This window comes from Budorcas taxicolor, chromosome 22 (assembly GCF_023091745.1).
Source record: "Budorcas taxicolor isolate Tak-1 chromosome 22, Takin1.1, whole genome shotgun sequence".
NCBI classification, from domain to species: Eukaryota; Metazoa; Chordata; class Mammalia; order Artiodactyla; family Bovidae; genus Budorcas; species Budorcas taxicolor.
Window position 1 is genome coordinate 3,001,715 of NC_068931.1, and position 24,637 is coordinate 3,026,351.

At 54.2% G+C, this 24,637-nt stretch overlaps 1 protein-coding gene across 1 annotated transcript in view; it reads left to right on the forward strand.

Annotated features, from left to right (window-relative positions):
• ZNF516 (zinc finger protein 516) overlaps positions 1-24,637 on the forward strand; it is a 53,926-nt gene that overhangs the window by 19,437 nt on the left and 9,852 nt on the right. The window contains exons 2-4 of the mRNA XM_052660504.1: positions 11,522-12,886; positions 19,985-20,089; positions 20,776-20,843. Coding sequence (XP_052516464.1) covers positions 11,522-12,886; positions 19,985-20,089; positions 20,776-20,843 — 1,538 coding nt within the window. The remainder of the gene's footprint in view (positions 1-11,521; positions 12,887-19,984; positions 20,090-20,775; positions 20,844-24,637) is intronic.

Sequence of the window (24,637 nt, forward strand, 5' to 3'; positions counted from 1 at the left end):
AAAGGAAGCTTGGACTGACAATTCTGAATAGGTTGGAATATGTAATACCTTGTGGCTCAGATGTCAAGCTTTGAGAGTCACCAGCCCCAGGAAGGCTGTTGGGCGTCTGCCTGCCCCCCCCGCCCCCATCCCGCTGGCTGCAGTGGGTACCCTGCCCGAAGTCGGGCCTCTCATCAGCTGACTCCTAAAGCCTCACATTAAACTCAAGGGATTCGGACTTTTAAAAGAAACTCCTTGAATGACGAAGGTCATAGCTGGTGTGCCAGCTTTGCATAAGATTATTTTTTTCAATGAAATCTTACTTAAGTGCGTGCTCATGGGCTATTCATGAAGAAAAGGAAAATGCCCGTTTCAGAAGAAATAAGGTTTTTTCCCAGAGTGGGATTTTGAGCCATCAGTGAGTAATGCTGAAAGCCAAACAGTAATAAATGACGTAGTTTACTCAAGTACTTAGCAGTGTACATGTGTACATGTATATATAAGTCTTTCGGGCTCTGGCAGAAGTACTGTTGTAAACTGAATTTGTTCAGAGTGAGGGCAAAGGATCGGGTGGCTTTGGTGGCATCAGTTTCTCCAAAGCATCTTTTTGTTTCAGATGTTTAATTTTTTTAAAAAAAGGTTACATAAAATTCCTTGAGCTACTTGGTAGTTATACAAGCTGTTTAAATAGTGTATCAATTTCAGAAAATATTTACGGAACCTTTTAAATAGACAGATGTTCACTCAGATACCAAAAAACTGTGTTGGAGCATTTTCATTCACGGGTGTTGTAAAGACTTCTACTTGGTCACTAGTGTTACATCATTCTTTAAAGACTTGCTTCGGTTTTAGTTTTATGCAGTGACACTTAACCGATGCCAGAAACGGGTTAGATTAAGAAAACATTTTCTGTCTTCGCATAAAATTGGTTTCTGTGGGGGGATGCCGTGGGGGGTGTAGGGGCCTGATTAGTTGAGAGAGTAAAATCAGCTTTTAGTTTTATGACGGAGCAAAGCATATAGGAGCGCCTCGCAGCCCCGCAGCCTCACCTGCTGGGCCAGCCCCAGCCGCCTTGCTCCAGACCCGCCCAGGCGTCCGATACGGGAGAGTGAGCCTGCTGGTCGCTTAGTCCTGTCTGACTCTTTGCACCACTCGTGACCCCATGGACTGTAGCCCGTCAGGCTCCTCTGTCCATGGGATCCTCCAGGCAAGAATACTGGAGTGGGCCCCTTCTCCAGGGGATTGTCCTGACCCAGGGATCGAACCTGGGTCTCCTGAACTGCAGGCAGATTGCTTGCCGTCTGAGCCACCACGGGGACCTGGGCATCAGTGGGGCTGTGGGGCTGTGTGAGAGGCACCTTCCTTCAGCCTCCAGAGTCTCCATTTCAGGGAGGCTGGTGGAGGTCGGCTGATGCAGGGTCCTGGGCACTGATGTTAAAAGGCCTCCCGGAGCCTGGCCTTATGGGGTGTTTTTGGTGTCATATTGGGTATAATTCACTTTGGTACGTGAATGATGTTATCCCTACCAGAAAAATGATTTCTCTTCAGGAGATATTCAGATGCCTGCTTTTTTTCCCCTCAAAATACTGTTAACTTCAAAATTATCTTCTTAGCTGATGTAGGAAGTGGCAACCCACTGCAGTATTCTTGCCTAGGAAATCCCGTGGACTGAGGAGCCTGGTGGGCTACAGTCCATGGGGTCGCAAAGAGGTGGACACAACTGAGCGACTGAGCATATATCTTCTTAGAGTTTTTTTCTTTTTAATTTCACTTGACAAATTAGTTGTGCCAGTGGTAGCATTTTCTGTAGTCTTTTGAGGGCAAGGTTAAGAAATAGAATTTTATTAATTTTGGTTATGCATTTTAATTAATTCTGATAATGAAATTTTTTGTCATTAAATTTGGTCATCAGAGTTCTGCTCCAGTATCCTTGATCTACAAAAATAGAATCTTTATACAGTACACACCTGTGCGGAGGAGATGAAGTGAGCAGGCCTGTTATGGAAAGTTTTCCCTGAATTGTTCTGGGCTGCCGTCTCTACCGCACACTCAGGGCTCCACGTCTTTGAGAAAGCCACACTGTCTGTTTTAGGATTGCTGGTGGATTCAGGTGGGACCCGCTGCTGGTGGTGAAAAAGAGAGTGTTACTAACACCTGGGAATTTGGACATCTCTTGTGTCAACAAGAAAGTTTCAGCAAAAGCTCAGAAATCCTCATCTGTGCCGATAAGTCAGCATAACCTCGAAGGGGTGGCCTGGAAAGGGGAGGCCTTGGTGAGACAGGAAAGCGCCTTTTAACTGCTGTGCTGTTGAAAAAGAATCAGATTCACTAGGGCCTCTGGAGCAGAAGCAGGCAGGAGGTACCTGGGGCTGCTGGTCAGGGGCTGCTTCCTCACAGTGACCATGACCTTGATGGGCAGTGGCTGGGATGCCCGCCTGAAGGAGAGGCTGGTCAGAGGTCACGGGCGTTCTGTGGCAGGAGCCAGCCTGCTACTGATGCGGGCACGCCGCTTCTGTGGCCGACTCATACTGGATGACCTGTCCGAGCCGGCGCCCTGCTGGCTGGTCGGCGGGGACCAGGTCCCTGCTTGGCCATTGCTGGATGCAGGCGAAATTCCGAGCCGCGGGTGAGACAGCCTCTGTCCGCCGGAAGCCTGGTGATGAGGCAGCAGTCAGGACACGTGCTTCTCGTGCACCACGTGGGTGACTCACAGACTGATGTGGGACCCGTCGTGGAAACACAGAGGCTTTATGGCTGAGGTTGTCTGCAGCGGGGGGATGATGCTTCACTGTGGTTTCAACTCAGCTGTGAGTAGCACCGCCACTAGGACACCATGGCCTTGACAGTGTGGAAGGCGAAGGGCATGAGAGGCTGTCCCGGCTGCCCCCATGGATGCCCCTAGCCTGCCCGGAGTCCTCTGCCCCTGCCTGCCCTCACCAGTCTGTGTCGTGCTTCTCAGCCTTTGCTGTTCAGTCACCGAGTCGTGTTAGGCTCTGTGACCCCACAGACTGCAGCATGCCAGCCCTCCCTGTCCATCACTAACTCCCGGAGTTTGCCGAAACTCATGTCCATCGAGTCGGTGATGCCATCCAACCATCTTATCCTCTGTTGTCCCCTTCTCCTGCCTTCAATCTTTCCCAGCATCAGGGTCTTCTCAAATGAGTCAGTTCTTCCCATCAGGTGGCCAAAGTATTGGAGCTTCAGCCTCAGCATCAGTCCTTCCAGTGAGAATTCAGGACTGATTTCCTTTAGGACTGACTGCTTGGACCTCCTTGCTGAGCCTACCCTGTCCTGCAGACAGGGCTCCAGGTGGAGCCGGAGTCCAGTCCGAGCCCGAGCCGGGCCCCGACACCTTACAGCCCATGCTTGTGACGCCAGCTGCATCGATTGCTCCACGGCTGCGCCGTTGCTGGGGACACATCGCGACCTCTGGTCCCCGGATCTTCTGTGTGGGCGTCCGTGGCAGGGGTGCAGTGTGCGGGGTTCCTTTGACTGTGGTGCCTTTGCAGACCCTGCGCCGGGGGCTGGGTCCCCCGTCACCTGCTGGTGTGCCGTTGCCCTGGCCCTGGGAAGCCGTTCACCAGGTGCGTCCTGGGAAACGTCGTGTGCTTGGATCCTGTTCACACCTGAGCTGTGGGCTGGAGATGTCTTCAGGGAACAGGGGACGGGTGTGCATCTCAGAGTGTGCTGCGGGGCCGCGAGGGTGTGGCTGAACAGACTATGTTCTCTGGGGACCACAGTGTGCAAGCATGCACGCACGGGCACGCACACATATGTGCACACACACACACATGTATGTGCACACACACACTTGTACACAGTGGTGATCCCGGGATCTTTGAGGCTGGAGGGGGTGGTAGGGCAGTGATCAGGGTCCCCTGGGCTGGCAGTGAGGCCATACAGGGAGCATCCCTGTGTCCAGCTGGCAAGGAAGGAGATGAGGGAAATGTCCACCACGGGCCTTACTTTGCTTCTGCCATTTGCTGAGCTGTGTCTCAGGCAAGTTCCCAGGGGTCGGTCTGTGCCCCTGGGCGCTTTGCAGAAGCTCCCAGGAGGGGCAAAAGGCCTGTGTGCTCAGCCTGGCCAGCTGCCCTTGGCAGAGCAGAGAGGGGTGATTTCAGCCTCAGGTATGGTGCCCCGGCTGTGTTCCGGGACCTCACGGGCGAGCAGGCCGTGTGGGACTTGCGGGGGCCTTAACCTCATGCAGGGACCCGGGTGGACGCCGGGACCCGTGTGGACTCTCAGCCGTGGAGCAGTGGTTCCAAAGACACGTGACTGTGCTGGGTGGCTGTGTGGTTTCTCCCAGATTCTATAAATAGTAGCAAAAATTTCACTTTTTGCAGCTATGTGTTTTAGGTTTGGTGTGTATGTTTCCTGGAAACCCTGAAGTCTCTTGACGTCTGTGAGTAGAATAGGAAGTCGGGACCCTGGGTTCCCACCTGTGTAGCTCGAGGTGGGGCTGGGCTCGGCCATGCTAAGGTGGTCAGGGTGTGGATCAATATGCTCAGCTTCTTAAAAGAGCCTCAACACACACACACACTTTCTCCTTTCAAAGAATGGTATATTCACTGGGCTTCGAATTCTGGACTTGGTAATTGTCTGGTTGTGGGAAAGGGAGAGAGTTCTCAGGACTTGAGGTCACGTGGCAGCTACCTGCTGAGCCAGCAGCCGCCCCAGTGGTCCCCCAGCCCAGACAAACAGCCGATGTCTTGTGGGAGGCTGCGCCTGCGTGAGCCTGTGTGTACACTGTGTCCATGTGTGTGGCTGTGTGTGCATCTGCGCACGCATGGCTGTGACTATGTGTGGCCGCGTGAGTGCGTGCTCACAGGTCATCTCTGTGCCTGGAGGAGGGAAGGATGGGGACAGACAGACAGATGGGGGGAGTGGGCCGGGTGGTTGCCTGGCAGATACACAGGCTTCAGGAGCGCCGTGTCTTTGAATGAGCTTTGCTCTGGCTTCAGCTCCTCCGCCAGGACCAGTGCATCCCTGCAGTGCTGTGTAAACCGTAAGCTGCCGCACCTGGAGCGAAGCGGAGGCTATCAATGACGGGTGGTGGAAGCCCAGCAGCCTGGCAGAGGGTTTTTACATCAGAGCACAGACGTGGCATCGGGGGCTGAGGTTCTGAAAAGTGGGTCTAGGTCCCAGAATCTGGACGTCGGATAAGCAGTGACTTTTCAGGTCACTTCCTGTTTCACGTCTTACTGTTGTTCGGGCCTAACTCAGCCGCTCCGGGGAGGATCTGGGGCCCTGTCCCCCAAGGGGCCTCGGGGGCGGGGTCCTGCCCTCATGTGAGTGCCGGGGGAGAACACAAGTCAGAGGTCACAGGGCAGGTGGAGTGGAGGACGCGGGGTAGCTTCTGGGCCCCGGTGCGTGGCTGGGCTGCTGGCCTTCATCACGGAGCTCCGTGAGGGCCACGCGTGTGCGCCGCTCACCACGTGAACCCAGCCGGAGCACCGCAGTCGCCCCTAGGCTTTGTTAGAGAGAGAATGCGCTGGTTAGGATTGACCTGTCTGGGGCTGAATGAAAGTGGTGACCAGTCGCGTGTTGCTCCCTGCCCTCCTCCCCCTGCTTTTTCTCCATGCCGGTGGGTGAGTTATTTCAGGCCGGGCGGCTTGCTCCCAAAGCTGCAGGTCCCCTTGGACAGCCCTGGAGGGGACGCTAGGCCAGTGGAGGTGGAGTTGGCCCGGGGGCCCTTTCTTTTGAGTTCAGCTCATAGAATGTTGGAAAACCCTTACTTAGCTTTAAACGTTTTTAATTCATAGACTCACGGCTCCTGCTTAGCCAGTGAGCTCCTGGAAAACAATCACAGAAATATGATATTGCAACTCCTTCTTAAAATAGAAATATGACTAAAGGATTGAGAAAATAAACATTAGTAACTGGGGCTTTCCCGAGATTGTTCTGTGCGGCATCGGTCCATTGGGGCTGTCATTCTTCGTCTAGATTTTTAAGTAACTGGATAAATTGAAGGGGAGCTTATACAAGTCAAGGGGAAACCCAAAGATATGTATGCAAGAAAGGGGAATACAGTTATTTCCTCTACTTAAAAAGGGGAGAAAATGAAAGCTAAGGTGTGGTACATGAAGAATAAATGTATATATACCTTGATTTTGCATTTTAATTACAAAGTTTAACTACAACCCATTATACTGCAGCCTGCTTGAGAGTCCAGAAACAGTTTAGTGATGTGACTTGGAAAGATTTGGTGCAAATACTAAGTAAAATATAAACTAATTCTTTTCACTGTCTCTGGTGGGCTGAAACATTTGAAATTTTATTATTTATAAAGTAGCTTGAACCCCTCATGTGAGCAATACAGAAAGTCTCTATTTTGTATTCACACGTGTGTAACCATCAAAGGCTCCAGGACCCCGGTACCCAGCTTCTGGTGGGGATGAGACGACTCGGCAGACAAGCCGGTGGTGCTTAGTTAGCATCCCTGTGGCTCCTTCTGTGGGGTCAGGCTCTGAATTCACAGGTAACCCCGTGCGAGGCCAGGACCACCCTTGTACACGTTGGCTGGAGCCCTAAGAGAAAAGATGAGGAATGAGCCAGGAAGGGGTGTTTCCTGCATACAGTCAGGTTCATGAAATAATAAAATTTTCACTTTGCGGCTGTGTAGGTGACAAGTCCTGCCAAGTGCTGCTCGGAAACTGTCCCCGGATCATGCAGCCCCCGCCCCCCACTCTGAGTGCACATTCAACAGCACTCCAGGAGTGAAAAGAATTTTGATGTTGATGTAGACAGCGGTTCTGTGGGTGGAAAGGCATGAAAAAGTCAGGCCCCGTCATGTCTGTGTTGGGCCAGATCCGCTGTGAGGTGCCACTTTTCTGTGCATTTCTGTCCAGAAACTGGACATTTGACAGTGCTGCCTTACAGTCTGAGCCCCACAGTCCGATGCGGTAGGTCCGTCCTTTTAGGTAAGTTCATTTTAGGTCAGTTCATTCAAGTGCATCACTGGTTTAAAGCCTTGCACATTTTCTCTGAAAATACTGGTGAACTTACTTTAAGACCTTTGGATGAACCCCTTTTATCCATTTCAGGTACGTTCTGTACTTTGAGGAGAAAACTGCGTGATTGTACTGATGCACACTCTAAGTTCTCTGCGTCCCTGCTTCGCTTGCTTGCTGGACCTGAATATTCTGTTTAAAGGTCGGTGCCGCCTTGGCCCCCTCTGAAAGCCAGGCCGCGCGCGGAGCGCGGGGAGCGCGCGCCCTCTGCTGGCCAGGCCCGCGCACGGCGCCGGAAGCCGCGCCCCTCCCCCGCGGCCGGCGCCGGGCCCCGCGGGCTTTGTTCTGCGGGTCGGCGTGTGTCCGGCGTTGCCTCGGAAGGCGGGGCGGAGACATAGCCCTGGTTTCCTGAAGAGGGTTATTATAGTTCGTTCGTAAATGCATAGAATGCGGGTCTTGTATTCTGGGATAGTTGAGTAGCAGAAAAACTTTCCAACCACGCAGCTGCTAGTGTGTACCCGCAGTCCCTGTTAGATGTTGGAGGTCCGCAGGCCCCTTCTCTTCTGCAGTCTTGATCCGACCTGGCTCTCGCAAAACGCAAGGGGTGTCAGGACACAGGTGGTTTGAGTGGAGTGGGTTCCTTGTAGAGGTGGAAGGGCAGTTCCGGACGCCCTGTCCTTAAGGAAGCTTTGGGGAACAAGCTTCACATGCGAGGCTCCCCTGGGCTCCGTCCTCTCCCTCAGGGACAGTTTAAAATCTGAAGTGATGGAAACACCTTCTTTCGCCAGTTCCTTCAACTTTAACATGCTTCCTTATGGTACTCGACTTACTTTCTATTTGCCTTTGTAAAGTGGAAATATTCAGTATTCTTAAGAGCGTGGGTTGTAAAGCTTTGTTTTGTGGTTTCTTTTTACTTTTACGTTTATTTGCTGCTGCTAAGTCGCTTCAGTCCTGTCGGACTCTGTGCGACCCCATAGACCTTTGTCAAAGGGACAGCTTATAGTTTCCTGTTAGGATTTGGGGTTGAAGGACGGTGTATAAGGTACATTAGCCATGAAAATATTAATGGACTTGAATTCTGTTCGCTTCAGCATAGATTTGATCTTTTCAAAAATACATGTTTTTGAAAATATGGCCCGAGTGCCATATGTATATGGTTGTGTCAGTGAGGAAGCAGTAAGTTTTGATTTCTAGAATGTGACTGTTTTATGGCGGGACACACTGCTGTCCATTAACTGGAAGCTTGGGTGGACACGCGAGATAGTTGATCAACCTCTAAAACGTTGACTCTCTAATCTCTGAACAGGAATGTTCTTAAGAAAGTTATTTCCCAGATTGCAAGTGTTAAGTTTTCTTTTGGCACCTGGTTACTTGGTTTAGTCAGAAGTCCTGTATTTAATCTGCAGCTTTTTTTCTTCAGAAATCAAAATCTGGCTTCCAGAGTGCTAAGATATTTATTGAATACATGTTTTTCCGTAAACGCAAATAAGTTACAGTTTTGCGAGTTATTTATGTGAATAGATTAATTACTGAAAATGAAAACTTGCCCACTGCATTCAGTCAGCAGAAAAAGGAGCAGGAACAATGTAGGGAATAAATATTTGTTTGCGTATAAAATATTTAAGCCTGATTATTCAGTTGTCATTGTTCTAGTCCTGTCTGATTTCCTTATCCCTGAGACCTTATTATTAATATTATTATTGTTGTTCACATTGCATGTGTAATGAGTGAGAACCCTTTGAGAAAGAATGCTTGTCTTAAAGAGACGCTTTTCTGACTGTAGGACCAGATCGTCCTGGAGAAATACTGGGCCGTCAGAAGTGGTTTCTGCGCTGTTCGCTGTGGAAACAAAGCCTGTGCTTTTACAAAGGGCAGTGAGGCTGAGCTGGGACTTTGGCTTTATTGCTGGTGTCGTCTCCGGGCCTGGAAGCCTGGCGATTCCTTGTTTGCTGTGGCCCCTCCTCCCAGCGGCCTCGCAAGTGGGCCAGTTGGTCACGTGCTCTCCTGGGTGCCCTCTGTGACAGCAGACACGCCGCGTGTCTTCGCCCCTCGCTGATTTTCCCTTTATTCTCCCAGAAGGAGAACTTCCCCATCGAACCAGCCCGGGCCAGGGTTTTCAGCATTTCCTTTGCTTCACTTGCACAGAAAGCTTATTAAATCGTGTTTGATAATTGAAAAGCCCCATGGATGTTGTAGCTGAAACGTTTTCTTAAATCATTTTTACGTTGTATCCAAGATATGCTGTGATAATGATAATTCTCCCCATTGCGTTTCATTGAGAATCAGTGTTTCTGAGACAGTTTTAGCTGAAATATCTTTTCAGGGACTCTTCCCCGCCCCCTACCCCCAGACACTTGTGTGGTTTTCTCTTTGTTAATTTCTTGCATTTCAGATGGGTAACTCTCAAGTGTCAGTTAAACCGGGTTGTGATGCGAAGGGGCTCTCATTTCTCTTACATCATCTTACCTTTTATTCTGCCCTGTGTTTATATTTGTCCCTTTTAAGGCAGGGTAAACCATTATTAAAGAAGGCTCTTTTGAGAAATATTTAAAAACGGATGTTCTTGCTGTCACAACAAGTGTTTGGTAACTGGTAATAGTTGCAAAAGTTACTGGGAACTCATAAATATTAAAAAATTAAAATAACTGCGGAAATCTCACAATTAGCTTTTACAAAGATGTCTGTATGTGTTTTTTATCTCTCTTGGTGAGGAGCTCGGCCCGTAGCTGTGGCCCCAGGGCGCAGGCTCGGTAGTTGTGATGTGCCGGCTTAGCTGCTCTGAGGCATGTGGGATCTTGCCGGACCAGGGATCAAACCAGTGTCCCTTGCATTGCAAGGTGGATTCCTAACCTCCAGACCACCAGGGAAGCCCTCAAAATTACCTTAAACACAAGAGCTCTTCACTGTGGGAATTCTCAGGCTCACAGTAGTTGGGATCTTTTATCTTTGTGGGGAGGGTTACTGTATGTTCCAGACACAGCTCAAATCACTAGAATAATTTGTATTTAGGCTCTTTTCTGTCTCAAGAACCTCCTCACTGTCCCCACCCCCATACACTAGTTTGGTGGGTCTTTTTTTTTTTTCCCCCATGAAGAGGAACAGCTTGGAAGGGGCATCCTTACAGCCTCTGGGGTGGGGAGACCCTGTTTCCTGAGCATGCGGTTTGCTGTCCTCCCTGAGCGCCAGCTGCCCTTTCTGCAAGTGCTGGGCTTCCCAGGTGGCTCAGTGGTAAAGAACCCGCCAGCAATGCAGGAGACACAAGAGACTCAGGCGCAATCCTTGGGTCGGGAAGATCCCCTGGGGTGGGGAATGGCAGCCCACTGCAGTATTTATTCTTGCCTGGAGGATCCCACGGACAGAGGAGCCTGATGGGCTGCAGTCCATGGGGTCGCAGAGAGTTGAACATGACTGAGCAATTGAGTGCACATGTGCGCGCGCGCCCGCGCACACACACACACACACACACACACACACACACACGCACACACACACTGCAGATATTACATCTGGGTTTTAAGGACGGGAGCGGGGCTGCTAGCCGGATCTCCCACTCAGGCTGTTCCAGGGTAAAGGAAGATAACATAGGGGCTGCAGGGAAGTCTCTTCCTGAGCTCTCTGCTGCTCTGCCGTGTTGTACTGCATCACCATTTGCGTGCACCTCCTCTTTTGGAGAGAAAGTCTGTCTTCTGGACTTGCAGACGTGAAGTCTTTCGGGGACCGATATGAAAAGTTCTAGAAACTTGCTGCGCACGCGAGGCTCAGCTCTTCCCCTTACGAGCCCCTGACCCCAAGGATGGTTCAGCATTTGGAACAGTCAAGCTGAGTTTACCCCAGAGCACCTGCTTCTCCCCCAGCAGCCACTGGACAGGGTCACTCCCATCCTCTGGGCCCCTCCCTGGCCGAGGGTGCAGCGGGTGGGCGAGGGCTCCACCACCCACCGCGAGGCCTTCCGAAGCCACGCCGCCAGCATGAGCCTCCAGGCAGGCCCCGGGGGGTGGGAGCAGGGTCCCCACTCAGGGAGGGGCACTGTTTCTACCCCCCCCCCCCCACCCCGGGAAGCAGGTTGGGGGAGGTGAGGGGAGGGATGGCGAGACCTGGGCTTACAGAACAGTCACGGGGCCCGTCCTGGGCCAGACCAGTGGTCCATAGTTTCTGAAGCAGTCTTAGGCTCCCTGGGGGTGCACTGGGGGGAGAACACTCTTTCCTGGCCCTGCCTCTGTGTGACCATGGGCTGAAAGTTGCGGAAAGTCCTATATGTCATAAAGAATTAAGTGCTCATTTCTGTGTTTTGATACAGCTGGTCCCTGTCTGTTAACTAGTAATGATGTAGTTACATATCACTAGATAGGCAGCTGTGTTATCCTCATTTGCATTCTACTGAGTCACTTAATTGAGAAATAAATAATGCTGGTTTGCCCTCGAGTTTGGTCTGCCCTTAAGAGAAAGCTGCTGATCCATCCAGGCACTGGATTGCACTGTTCCTGAGCTCCAGCGGCTCCCCTGTGCGGGGCACAGGGCAGTTTGGGTGAGCTCAGCGACCTCCGGTCCTGATGAGGAACACTAACATCACACTTTGCGTTTTGATCCTCCAGGGGCAGAGCCACACCGCTGCTGCTTCCCAGAAGACGTCTCCTTGGCTGCGCTCTCCAACGGAGACCAAAGTCACACACTTGGAAACAGCCCATCAGGAAGAGTGGCCGGGGAGCTTGGCACGGGGATCGTGGCCCGCGTGTCCGTGCTTGAAAGCAGCAGCAGGGACGCTCCCAGGAGACCCGAGCCGCCTCGGTGTTCTGTGGACTTGAAGACACCAGCGTGCGGCCCCCAGCAGGAGGGCCCGGGCCACAGGGACGCGGCTGACCTCCCTTCATGCCCGGCCCAGGCGGCGGGTCTGCAGCCGCCCTCTGAGAGCCAGGCCACCTACCCCCGGGAGAGGCCGCCCGATTTGCACACCAAGGAGCACCCCACGGCGGGGAAGCGGGCGCCAGCCCCAGACCTGGTCCCACTGGACCTGAGTGAGCGGTCCTCGCGGGACGATCCTGGCCGCCGGGAGCCGGCCTCCTCGCTGCAGGCGGCGCTGGCCGTGCACCCGTGTCCTTACTGCAGCCATAAGACCTACTACCCTGAGGTACTCTGGATGCACAAGCGTGTCTGGCACCGGGTCAGCGGCCAGGCCATGGCCCCGCAGTGGACTCAGCCCAACGGCTACAAGAGCATCAGGAGCAACCTGGTGTTCCTGGCCCGGAGCGGACGCACGGGCCCCCCGCCCGCCCTCGGGGGCAAGGAGTGCCAGCCTCTGCCCATCGCCCGGTTCACCCGCACCCAGGTGCCAGGCGGGGTGCCTGGCCCCAAAGGCAGCCCCTCGCCCCTGGGGGTGCCCACGAAAGCTGCCGGCCTGCCCCGGAGCAAGGAGGGCCACCCCGGGGCACCCTGTGCGCTCTGGACGGCCGGCCCCGACGGGACTCGGCAGACCCGGCCTGGCCCTGGCCTGGAGCAGCCTCCGCCCAGGCCCAAACAGGAGACCAGCCCCAGACCCGGGCCCGCGGGAGGCAGCGGGGGCTTCAGCAGGAGCGCTACCCCGACGCCCACTGTTATCATCCGGGCGGGCCCCCAGGCCCCTGCCAGCAGCAGGCAGGGGGCGGGCCTCGGGCCCCCAAATAAGCACAGTGCCCCAGACCCCCCCAAAGCCAAATTCAGCCCTCAGCCTCAGGGTCAGCCGCATGGGAAAGGCGACGGGGGCACCCCTCTACCTCCCCGGGAGCCCCCCTCCAAGGCCGGCTCCAGAGGGCCTGCAGCCCCTCAGGGCCCACCCGCCCCGCACCCCGTCAAGCAGGAGCCGGCGTCCGAGGGCCCCGAGAAGCGCCTGGACCTCCTCAGCATCTTCAAGACGTACATCCCGAAGGACCTGGCTTCCCTTTACCAGAGCTGGGGCGCCAGCAGCCCTGTGCTCGAGCGCAGAGGTGAGAGCTGCGGTCCTGCCTGCCCGCCCCCAGGACCTCAGGGAGCCCCCACCCCCCTGGACCTCAGGGAGCCCCCACCCCCTGGACCTCAGGGAACCCCCGCCTGCCCGCACCCGGGACCTCAGGGGGAGCCCCCCGCCCCACCTGGACCTCAGGGAGCCCCCACCCCCCTGGACCTCGGAGCCCTCACCCCCCTGGACCTCAGGGAGCCCCCGCCTGCCCGCACCCGGGACCTCAGGGGGAGCCCCCACCCCCCTGGACCTCAGGGAGCCCCCGCCTGCCCGCCCCCCGGGACCTCAGGGGGAGCCCCCCGCCCCCACTGGACCTCAGGGAGCCCGCACCCCCTTGGACCTCAGGGAGCCCCCGCCTGCCCATACCCGGGACCTCAGGGGGAGCCCCCGGCCCCACCTGGACCTCAGGGAGCCCCCGCCTGCCCGCCCCCCGGGACCTCAGGGGGAGCCCCCCGCCCCCCTGGACCTCAGGGAGCCCCTACTCCCCTGGACCTCAGGGAGCCCTCACCCCCCTGGACCTCAGGGAGCCCCCGCCTGCCCGCCCCCGGGACCTTAGGGAGCCCCTCACACCCTGAGACTTCAGACTGAGCCCCCCGCCTGCCTGACGACCTCAGGGGAGCCCCCCACCTGCCCTCCCACCCAGGGACCTCAGGAAGCCCCCCACCCCCTCAGGGACCTCAGGGAGCCCCTGCCTGCCTGACCTCAGGGAGTCCTTGCCTGCCCACCCCCCGGGACCTCAGGGAGCCCCTGCCTCCTGGGACCTCAGGGTAGCCCCACCTCTCCAGGACCTCATGGAGCCCCCCGCCTGGCTGACAACCTCAGGGGAGCCCCCCACCTGCCCTCCCGCCCGGGGACCTCAGGAAGCCCCCCACCCCCTCAGGGAGCCCCTGCCTGCCCACCCCCCGGGACCCCAGGGAGCCCCCGCCCCCCTGGGACCTCAGGGTAGCCCCACCCCTCCAGGACCTCAGGGAGCCCCCCGCCTGCCTGCCCCCGGGACCTCAGGGAGCCCCTCACACCCTGGGACTTCAGGGTGAGCCCCCCGTCTGCCCGCCCCTGGGACCTCAGGGAGCCCCCACGACCCCAGGACCTCAGGGAGCCCCTGCCTGCCCGCCCCCCCTGACGACCTGAAGGGGAGCCCCCTTTCCCCCCCAAGGCCCTCAGGGGGAGCCCACCTGCCCAGGGCACTCAGGGAGCCCCCTCTGTAGAAGGCGATGGGCTGCCTGCCTGCTGGGTCTGGGTCCTTAGGCAGCTGGCCTGGCTGCTGTGCCCTCCGGCGCTGCACATGGGTGTGGGTGCTTGCTTTCCCGTGCCCCTGCCTGCCCACTGGGGGCCGGGGCACTTGGCTTTGGGCCCCCTGCTCCTGCGACACCCTTGCACCCCAGTCACGTCTCCTCAATGCTGAGCAGGCGGCCTCCAGGGCGCGTCCGCACTCGGCCATTTTCAACAAGCGTCAGTAGACATCCACTGCCTCCCGTCTCTGCAAAGACCGGATGTCCACTTGAAGAGACTGTTCATGCTTTGCCTTTATACGTTTGTAATTCTAACAGGGCACGCCAGTGCGCAGGGTATTAAGTGGAGCCTCTGGAGAGCAGGAATGTGCCTTACATGGTTTGGGGAGTTGATGTGCGCTAAAATTCTAGAAAAAATTATGCCTCATATCATTGTCTTCGTATCTCCCCAGTGTCTCAGAACTGATGCTTGTTGTTGTTCAGTTGCCCAGTCATGTACAACTCTTTGAGACCCCACACCAGGCTTCCCTGTCCTTCACCATCTCCCAGAGCTTGCTCAGACTCATGTCCATTGAGTCGGTGATGCCGTCCGTCACCTATTACTGATAATAATTAGCAATTGCAGCGAGTTTGCCAGCTCCATGGAACACCCGCATGGGACCCGACGCCCTTGTTCTCGAATATGAATTGAAAAGACTTTCCTGGCAGTCCAGTGGTTAATCCTCTGCACTTCCACTGGGGCAGGCAAGTTCGATCCCTGGCTGGGGAATGAAGGTCCTGCACGCCCCATGGTGTGGCCAGAAAAGAAGGAAAGTTTAAAAATAAAACTCTGGGGCTTCCTAGGTGGCGCTAGTGGTAAAGAATCCACCTGCCCACGCAGGAGACGCGAGAGACGTGGGTTCCATCCCTGGGTTGGGGAGATCCCCTGGAGGAGGAAAAATCAACCCACTCTGGTATCCTTGCCTGGAATATCCCGTGGACAGAAGAGCCTGGTGGGCTACTGTCCCTGGGGTTGCAGAGTCAGACACGCACGCACCAGCTTCACGTTCTCAGCAGTGTGTCCGAGAAGTGCAGGTCATTTGCTCTGAGACGGAGTAAAGGTGTGTAGGTTGGCCCTTTGCGTCTCACGCGACCTCAGTTCTTAGATCGGGTTCTCGTGGCCCCTGAAGCAGAGAGGACTCAGACGCAGATGACAGTGAGTTCTGTGGGCACTGTGTCCCTGGTCGCCTTCTCCCCTCCGTCCAGGGCTTCCTGGAGTCTGTCCCCCGACCCTGCATTTGCACCGGTGTTGAAGTGACTCCCACTTCGTAAACCACACTGGAGCTTCATGTGTTGCGTCCCACGGCCCGCAGGACTCTGCTCCAAGCCTGCCAGTCGGCGCCTGGTGAGCGGCAAACACACCCGCTTCCTGAGGCTCTTATGCTGCTTCCGGGCCTGCTGTGTTGCCTCTTCCCCCGAAAAGGAGACTCAAATTCTGAGTTAAGGTTTAGAGAACTTCAGATAACAGAATTTGAAGGACCAGTAGCCTGGAATGTTTTCCTTAAGATTTTTAAAATGAACCATTCTAAGGCTTTTCCCCCTTAAACAGAGGTTCCATGTTTATCTTTTAAAGTGAAAAATGCTAAGTCGTCGTGAAGCCTCTTTGCTCTTTCTTGGATGTTTCACTCTTCTCATGGATGCACTGAAATATGTCAGGTGTGAGTGTGCAGATTCACGGTGTTCTTGTTCACCCTGGTCTGGGTTTCTTTAGGTGCGTGCATGCTAAGCCGCTTCAGTCGTGTCTGACTCTCTGTGACCCTTTGGACGGTAGCCCACCAGGCTGCTCTCTCTGTGGTATTCTCCAGGCAAGGATACTGGTGGGAGTTGCCATTCCTTCTCCAGGGGATCTCCCTGACCCAGGGATCGAAACCAGGCCTCCCGCATTGCGGGCAGATGGTTTACAATCTGACTGTGCAGATTGCGTACAGTCTTTTACATCATAAAAGCATTTATGATGCTTTTAAAGTGTTGCGGCTACAGGGAAACCCAGCAGGCGTGGCAAAGTCTCATTTTAGAGCAGTGAACAGGACAGTGGTGTTTCCTGTGACGGAGACGATGTCTACTGTTGCAGCTCGGGAACCGCCTCCCAACAATTATGTCATCAACACGTTGCTGAATTGGCAGTAACTAAACTGTTGCAGTTCTGGTGTCCGCTCCTTGTTGAGCACCCAGTTTTCTTTTTCCTTGAGTACGTATGTGTTTGACCTTGGCATCAGGAATCTAGAATCTTGGCTAATTTGTCTCCATTCCAGATAATCTTGCAGTTCAGTTCAGTTGCGTCCAGCTCTTTGTGACCCCATGGACTACAGCATGCCAGGCTTCCCTGTCCATCACCAACTCTAGGAGCTTGCTCAGACTCATGTCCATTGAGTCAGTGATGCTATCCAACCATCTCATCCTTTGTCATCCCTTTCTCTTCCCACCTTCAATCTTTCCCAGCATCAAGGTCTTTTCCAATGAGTCAGTTCTTCGCATCAGGTGGCCGGAGTATTGGAGTTTCAGCTTCAGCATCAGTCCTTCCAGTGAATATTCAGGGCTGATCTCCTTTAGGGTTCCTTCGAAGATAGTCTTCGTAACTGTCCTACTCCAGGAGTCCCGGGACTTTGGGGGTATTATGCTGTCCTCTGACTCAGTTTTTGTGTATTTCCCTATGGGATTTGATCTGTGGGGTGAGGATCGCAGCCTCCCACCCCGGGATTGCTGCTAGCATCAGCTGGTAGTGGGGGAGACAGAAACGTGCAGAAGGGAATTTTATGAACGGAGAGGAACTCATCAGTTGTGGACATGAGATCGGTCCTTGCGGAGCTGGAGGTGTGATTGTGTGATTCTTCAGGGACGAATCGCCTTGACGTAGAATGTTGCACTCAGGCGATGCCTCTACAGCATCGAGGTTTTCTGAGGTTGAGAGAGGATTCTCAGAGAGCTTTTCCCCACCTGTGTTTTGACCAAATGATGTTTGTGTAGAAATGAATGGTCTGGAAGTTCTGCCAAAAGACAAAAGATATCACACGGGAACAGTCACCGTCACTTCCCTTAGGGCTTGAAGCCTAATCGTTTAAGGATGAAAAGAGCCACGTTTTCTGTGATCATTCTGCAGTGTAGATCCCCGGTCTGGAAATAGGTACGAGGGTAGCATGAATGGCTTGTGGACAGAATAAGTCATAAAATAATACATTATCTGCATGTCCGGACTTTGTATCCAGCCTGCAGTAGACGATGACATGGATTTTAGAATAAAAACACTGAAAGTAAAAGAATAGGGTAATTCCAGACAGGATAATATATAAAGTCTTTCTTGTTGGGACTTTAAGAAAGAATGTCTTTTATGCCCGAGACTCGTTGCTCGGGTGACGATGGAAGAGGTGGGCTTCCTTTGTGTGCATCATGGTAGAGTCTGCGGGGCCCTTCTCCTTGCAGGGGCCAGGGCACCTCACAGCGTAATGAACTTGAATGAGAGTTGGCAGGGCTTTGGGGGCGAGTCTGCAGGTGCCCCCCGAAGACCCGCCAGGCCTCTCCCTTTCCTTCCTGAGCCCACTTTATACACAACTTTGCTTTTGAGGTCAGAGTGTCAGAGCCGCTTGCTCACCAGGTAGCCTTCAATTCAAATGAAGTGTGTAACCTTTCTTACTAGCTCAGAATTTTGGAGTAGCTTGGGCATAATATTATTGAACATAAAGGGCAAGGGTCTTTTCTTTAAAAAGTAGGGAGAAAATGATGTGATAGAATGCATGGGAGAATCTGTGTGTGCGTGTGTGCGTGCGTGTGAGTGTGAGCGCAGGTATGTGTGTGCATACTTAACACAAGGAAACCAGAATGGGTCAGGGTACACGAGCTCAGGGGTGGGTACAAAACCTTATTATCCTGCTTTTTCTGCTGCTGGTTTGGATGGGAATTACTTAGAAGAAAAGCATCACAGTGGTTTACTTTCTCATGTTGTCAGGATTAGCTGCAGAGCCCACTTGAGGAGGGTTCATCATCAGTGTGTGACCCAGAGGTGTACTGAAGACCTACTCTTTGGGAAAATCTGGGCACCGACGGCCGTTGTCCCTGAGGGTCTTCACAGCCCCCAGGGGACGGTGCTCATAGTGAACGGCAGAGAGGAGCAGAAGCACTGGCGAAGCTGATTTTCTTGGGCCAGAATCGGAGGAGGGAGCGACTGTCCTACATGGCCGAGCTGCTGGCAGAAGGGGTCTTAACGCTGCCATGCTTGGAAGGACCGGGGAGTCCAGCACCCTTAGGAGCCCCCTCTTGAGCCCATCAGTCGGTCATCCAGGGATGTCCTCCTCAGCTTTCCGTCCCGCCCCAGCTTGATCAGAGAGCCAGGGACGAGGCGAGTGGGCCCAGCAGAGGAGCCCGTGGCTCCCGGGGCTGGCTGCCCTGTGGCGGCCACGTCTGCCTGGGAACTGGGGACCCCGTCTCGTCAGTAAGGGATCTTTCATTGGTGACGGGACAGGTGGGTTAAAACATGAGCCGTCATTTTCCTGATGTCCCTGAAGGAGTCTGTGGGAAGCTGAGAACTTTGTGGGCAGATTCTTCTGTTTCTTGGAAACTCACATTCATGACTTGTCCCACAAGAAATCTGCCAGGATCTGCTCTGCAGTTCACAAATTTCCTTGACTGTTACCTCATAAACGGTATCTGGGCTTCCCCGGTGGCGCTAGTGGTAAAGAACCCACTTGCCAATGCAGGGGATGGAAGACATAGGGGTTTGATCCCTGGGTTGGGAAGATCCTCTGGAGAAGGAAATGGCAACCGCCTGCAGTATTCTTGCCTGGAGAATCCTGTGGACAGAGGGCAAGTAGCATTAATTCTATATTATCTTTGTATGCTGTCTCTTCTGACTTAGGATAAGAAGCATGATTTGGTTTCAGATAATTTGGCAAAGACCCTCGGTCGTCCTTGCACTCGCCTTTTGCATTCAAATGTCAGGCTCAGGGTGCAGAAATGCTCAGCTCAGGGAACATCATTTTAAAAAATTTTGTTGTCATAGGCGTAACTTTTTCTAGGTAGTATTTTTGATTTTTGTCTTGCTATTGAATTGAGATACCATTGACCCATTGGTGGGGAAGGTCAGGCTCCCGGAAGTGGTTTGGGAGCTAATATTACATGAAAAATTAGCCCTTTCTTCAGAGTGTGTGTGTGCTAAGTCGCTCAGTCATGTCCAACTCTTTGCGACCCCATGGACTGTAGCCCGCCAGGCTCTGTGCAAGGGATTCTCCAGGCAAGAATACTGGAGTGGGTGGCCATTTCCTCCTCCAGGGGACCTTCCCAACCCAGGGATTGAACCCACGCCTCCTGCATTGCAGGCGGATCCTTTATCCACTGAGCCACCGGGGAAGCCCCTACTCTCAAACAGAAAAGGCAGGCAAACAAAAAAGCGTCTTCTGCCTCCTTTCCTAACAAAAGCCAGGTGTCTTTGAGGGACAGGAGGAACGGAGGTCGGTGCTCAAGCCCAGCCTCCTTGCAGGTGTCCCGTCTGCGCTCTGCCCGCTGCACAGGGCGTGGAGAAAAGGGGTGGGGGGCGGATGGGCCACAGCTCTCAGGTGTGTGGCGTTGCTGCGGGGTCCGGGCTGGCCTTGCGTCTGGCCCCTCAGCTGTCTTGCTGCGTCACCCCGTTGGCAGATGCGGGGCACCCGCGGCCCAGGCCCCGCCCGCCCGAGGTCGCATCATGGGGGTGGCGTTTACCTCGCTGTATCCCGTGCGCCCTCTCGGTCCTGGCGGAGGGCCTGGGGGTGCCTCCCGTCAGGGCTCAGAGGAACTAATGGTGCTTGCCTCTCGCCCCCTCTCTCCCCGCTCCCCGCACCTGCACCACCCCCCAGGGACGCTCCGGACGCAGGCCCACCAGGGAGACTTCATCTGTGTGGAGTGTGGGAAGAGCTTCCACCAGCCCAGCCACCTGCGGGCGCACGTGCGGGCTCACACAGGTACGCCCGCGGACCCCGGGGCCTGGGACGCAGCCTCTGGTTCCCGGGGCCCAGCCCCGGTCGGGGGGCCGGGGCCATGCTCTAGAGTCCGCATTCAGCCCCCCCGCCTGAAACAGCTTTGCCCCCGCATCCCAGTGCCCTGTGGTTTGATCAGCCTGTTCTGCGAAAGCTGCATTTTAATTGCATGCTGCGTCCGTTGGCATGACGCACGCTGGCTCTTTGCTGGCCGGCACCCGCTGGCCTGGGCACTGGGTGGTGCTGAGTGGCACGTTCTCTCGGCCTGTGAGCAGAGAGCTGGCCTGCGACGGCGGCGGATGTGTAGCAGGGACACCGCATGGCGGGGGCGGGCCCCGGTGCCCCCTCTGATATGCAGGGTGTATCCATATCTGGAGGGTCTGATGCGCAGTGACAGGCCCCCGCGGGGGGTGGGGGGGCCTCTGCACGCCCCCGCTAATTAATGCTGTCCCTGGTGGGGTGTTGCGTGGTGAAGCCTGAATTAAAAAGGGCACTGGCCCCAGGCAGCGTTTTCCGTCTCTCAGCATAAGTGTTATGGTAAATTGCTATTTCCCGGCCACAGGCTGGGCTGGCGTCTTTTTTGCCTGTGAGTGTTCAGTCTGTGCGGGGTGTGCGTCCCCGGCGACGGGAAGCTCGGGTCAGCCTGCTGACACGCGTCCTTGTCCCCACAGTGCTGTTCGAGTCTAACGGCCTCCGAGGTGCTGACGCCCACACCACCTCCGCAGACGCCCCCAAACAAGTAGGTCTCCCCTCTCCCCGGGGCTGTGGGTTTCCACGTGGTAGCTGGGAAGGGTGTCACCGTGGTCCTCAAGGCTGTGGGTTTCCACGTGGTAGCTGGGAAGGGTGTCACCGTGGTCCTCAAGGCTGTGGGTTTCCACGTGGTAGCTGGGGAAGGGTGTCACCGTGGTCCTCAGAGTACCATGCAGTGTTTTACCAGGTGGGCAAGTAGCTCTTCGCTGCTCTGAATCAGAACCCAGCCCTGCCAAGCGGTCCGGGGGTGGCTGATAGTCCCAGAAGCTCCCGGGGCCGTGAGTGACACAGCTGGGGGTCCATGCAGCTGTGTGGGGTCCGTGCAGCTGCGTGGGGTCCTGTTGGGGGTGATGAAAAGCTCTAAAAGTCAGACTTTTCCACTTGGGATGTTTTGCCTGGAAGTTACGACTTGAGACCAAGTTACGCTTCCCCTCCCGTTTTGAGAATTGTTTTTTTTTTTAAATTTGTATCAGAGCGTAATTGGTTTACACTGTGGTGTTGGTTTCTGTAGCGCTGCAAAGTGAATCACTATAGGCATATCCCCTCTTTTTGGATTCCTTCACATCGGGCACCACAGAGCACTGAGTTATATGGTGGTTTCTGGGCTGTGTAGCAATTTCTCATCAGCTCCCTGTCTTATACAGTGTCAATAGTGTGTACGTGTCTGTCCCAGTCTCCCGACTCATCCCACCTGCCTGGGTATCATATGTCCGGTTTCTGCATCTGTGGCTCTGTTTCTGCTTTGCACAGAAGCTCACCTGTGCGGTTTCTCTAGATTCCAGACACAGGCGCTGCTCACCGCCGTCTGTCTCTCTCTGGCTTCCTTCCCTCTGTGTGACCGGCTCTGGGTCCATCCTCTCAGTCCTTGCAGATGTCTTTACTTCAGAATCACATTTCTGAATCGCTCCGTAAGAAGCCTGCTGCTGAGTCTGGTCTCCCGTGGTCTCGCCCTTGTCCTGATTTGATTCTTTGTTAAGCACGCCACCGACTCAGCCAGAATGCATAATGCACGCGTGTGTATAGGCCTTGAGTTACCATGGATGTGTGGCCTTCATGTGTAAACCGTTCAGTCTGCAGAGTGTGGCGGCCTTCTGGGCGCGGTGATAGTGGAGTCCAGCGTGCAGCTCTGAGGTCGGGAGGCCCGTGCGCTCCTCGCGGTTTCTCCTATGACTCTGGACCAAGACCCCGTGGTTCCAGGCTCCTCTTCCTTGTGTCCCTTTACAGGATGTCAGTCCACCCGCTTCTCCCACAAGCATTCTCTGCGTAACCGTCTTGCCTACTCATTGGTTGCCCAAGGAGATTCTGTAGCCACAACCTCCCCTTTGTAAGTGAAGAAGGGTTTCCTTGCCGCCAAGGTACACATCCAGGATCGCGTCCAGGCGGTCAGGTCCACTTAGCACGCCCTCCTGTTCCCGTATGGGATTCCTGGTCTTTGACGGTGGCGAGGGAAGCAGAGGAGCCCACTCTGTTTCTCAGGAAGAGAACAGTGTGTGAGAGCCCTCCCCAGAGCCTGCAGCCATTCACGCCTGAACCGCCTTAGGATGGACTGAACCTCATCAGAGCCTTTGGTTTCGTTTTTTATCCAGTTTTCAGAATCCCTGTATGCTGTTTAAAGGTTTCTCTTCATATATCACAGACAGAATGCCTTGCCCTTTGTTGTAGTTTTTAGTAGGTGCCTTCTCTCTTAATAAAACCCATATTTATGGGAAAAGAAAACATCTCGCTGAATGCTGAATTGAAAGATCTGTGGACATAGGTGACCTCAGCTCAAACTGGATCGCACTCTCCTTTTTAACAGAAGTGAAACCCCCTTTCCACAGGAGTCACTGTGATGTTTGCGGGTTGTATTAGCAGCAAGGCCGTGCCATAATTGGAGAATTGCACACTGGCAGAGTGAGTGGAGTCAGTTCAGAGCGGTCCTGCAGACACAGGCGACCCATTCGTCCCCCTTAGGTGTGGCTTTTCCACGCGCGTTGGGCGGGGCTGGCGGGGAATCACTGGCTGGCACTCTGAACAGCACCGTGAGGCTCTTCAGGGACGCACATCTGCTTATGAGCTGCACATGAATTCCAGCTAAGTCTCTGCAAGAGGCTTCTGTCATAGGAGAAAGAGATCAACAAAGCAAATCACTGAGACTGTATTTTAAATTCGTTCTGTGTTAATTATGGATTTCCCAGGTGGCTCAGTGATCAAGAACCGGCCTGCCAATACAGGAGACTTGGCTTCGATCCCTGGGTCAGGAAGATCCCCTAGAGTTGAGGAAATGGCACCCCACTCCAGTATTCTTGCCTGGGAAATCCCATGGACAGAGGAGCCTGGCAGGCTACAGTCCGTGGGGTCACAGAGTCGGACATGACTATACACACACGCGCGATGGCATATTCAAGATTATGGCCTCTGAAAGTTCTTTTAGTCCTTCATTACATTCAGAGTAGCTTTTGTTGGTTAATCGCTGGACGTTCTGGTTCTTGAAGGGAATTCTGTTTTCTTTAGCGTACTTCGGGATTTTCGAATTCTCATAGAGATGTGTCTGCCAGGGTAACTGCAAAACGTAGCAATAGTAGATATCAGTTTATATCTTAGTGTTCTTTCTTATGGTGAAGTTCTCATTGTTTACAAAAATCACAATTGCTATCTTAGATTTAAAATACAAGATAGATTCATAGAGTGATTCTGTAGTTATTTATGTCTAGAAGGGGACTCATTAAACTGATCAGTCATATTCTTTTTCACGTTGAGCTTGCTTTGCCAATGTTAACTAATTAATATTTAAATCATATTCTTTTCCTGTGGGCTTTAGAAGATGTGGATCAGGGGATTTTTTAAAAAAAATCATACAACACTGTGTATTCATGTAGAAGGTATTTGATGTAGCACTTACAGTGGATGGACTTTTATAGATGTACATAATAGATGCTAAATTATATAACTGAAACAGAATTTGGGAATGCAGTTTTGTAATCCTCATTTGTCTACTCATTAACAGTATTAATTGAGCACCTCCTGTGTGCCAGGCTCTATCTTATTGGTGGAGAATAATCAGGATTTAGAGGTGCAGGGAAACATCTTTCCTGCTTTTATGGTTTTTGAGGTCCAGTGGGTGGTTTAGATAAGAAGATGAAGAGGTGCCACTTTGACAGGGTGAGGGTCCCGGAACCCAGGCTTGGGGTGTTGAGAAGAGCGTGCTGGGCGGGCAGGGAATACAGCAGGGTGGGTGCCCCCTGCAGAGACATCCCCCCCGCAAGAGGTGGAAGAGACGTCTCACTGGAGGACTGTTTGAGGGGAGAGCTGGGCAGGTGGGCAGGAGCTCAGGACAGGAGTCTGGGGTGACACACAGGCGTGGGTGCCAGGGCTGAGGTGCAGGAAGTCTGACCTGTGCACTGGGGACCCTGGGCGGGGATGATGTCATCAGTGCTGCGTCCACGGTGAGTCGGGTTGGCCTGGGTCGGGGATGGACTGCAGAGATTCTGGACAGTGGGCTGAGCCCAGCTCTGGAGGGGCTTCAAGCAATCCCAGCGAGACCCAGGGCTGGGGGGAACAGATGGGTGTGGGGATGTTCGAGGGCTGGAGGAACTTGGGGATTGGATGTGGGGGGAAGCAGGGAAGGGATGGACCAGATCTGGGTTCTGGCTTCAGGCTCCAGCTCCGGAGAGGAGCCTGTCCTGGTGCCTGGAATGTGGCCAGAAGAGCTGGACAAAATCTGTTCCTATTGACTTTCAAGTCAAGTTGGTGATGCCTTGTGGCAGGTGAATATGTGGGTTGGAAGCAGAGGAGAACGATGTG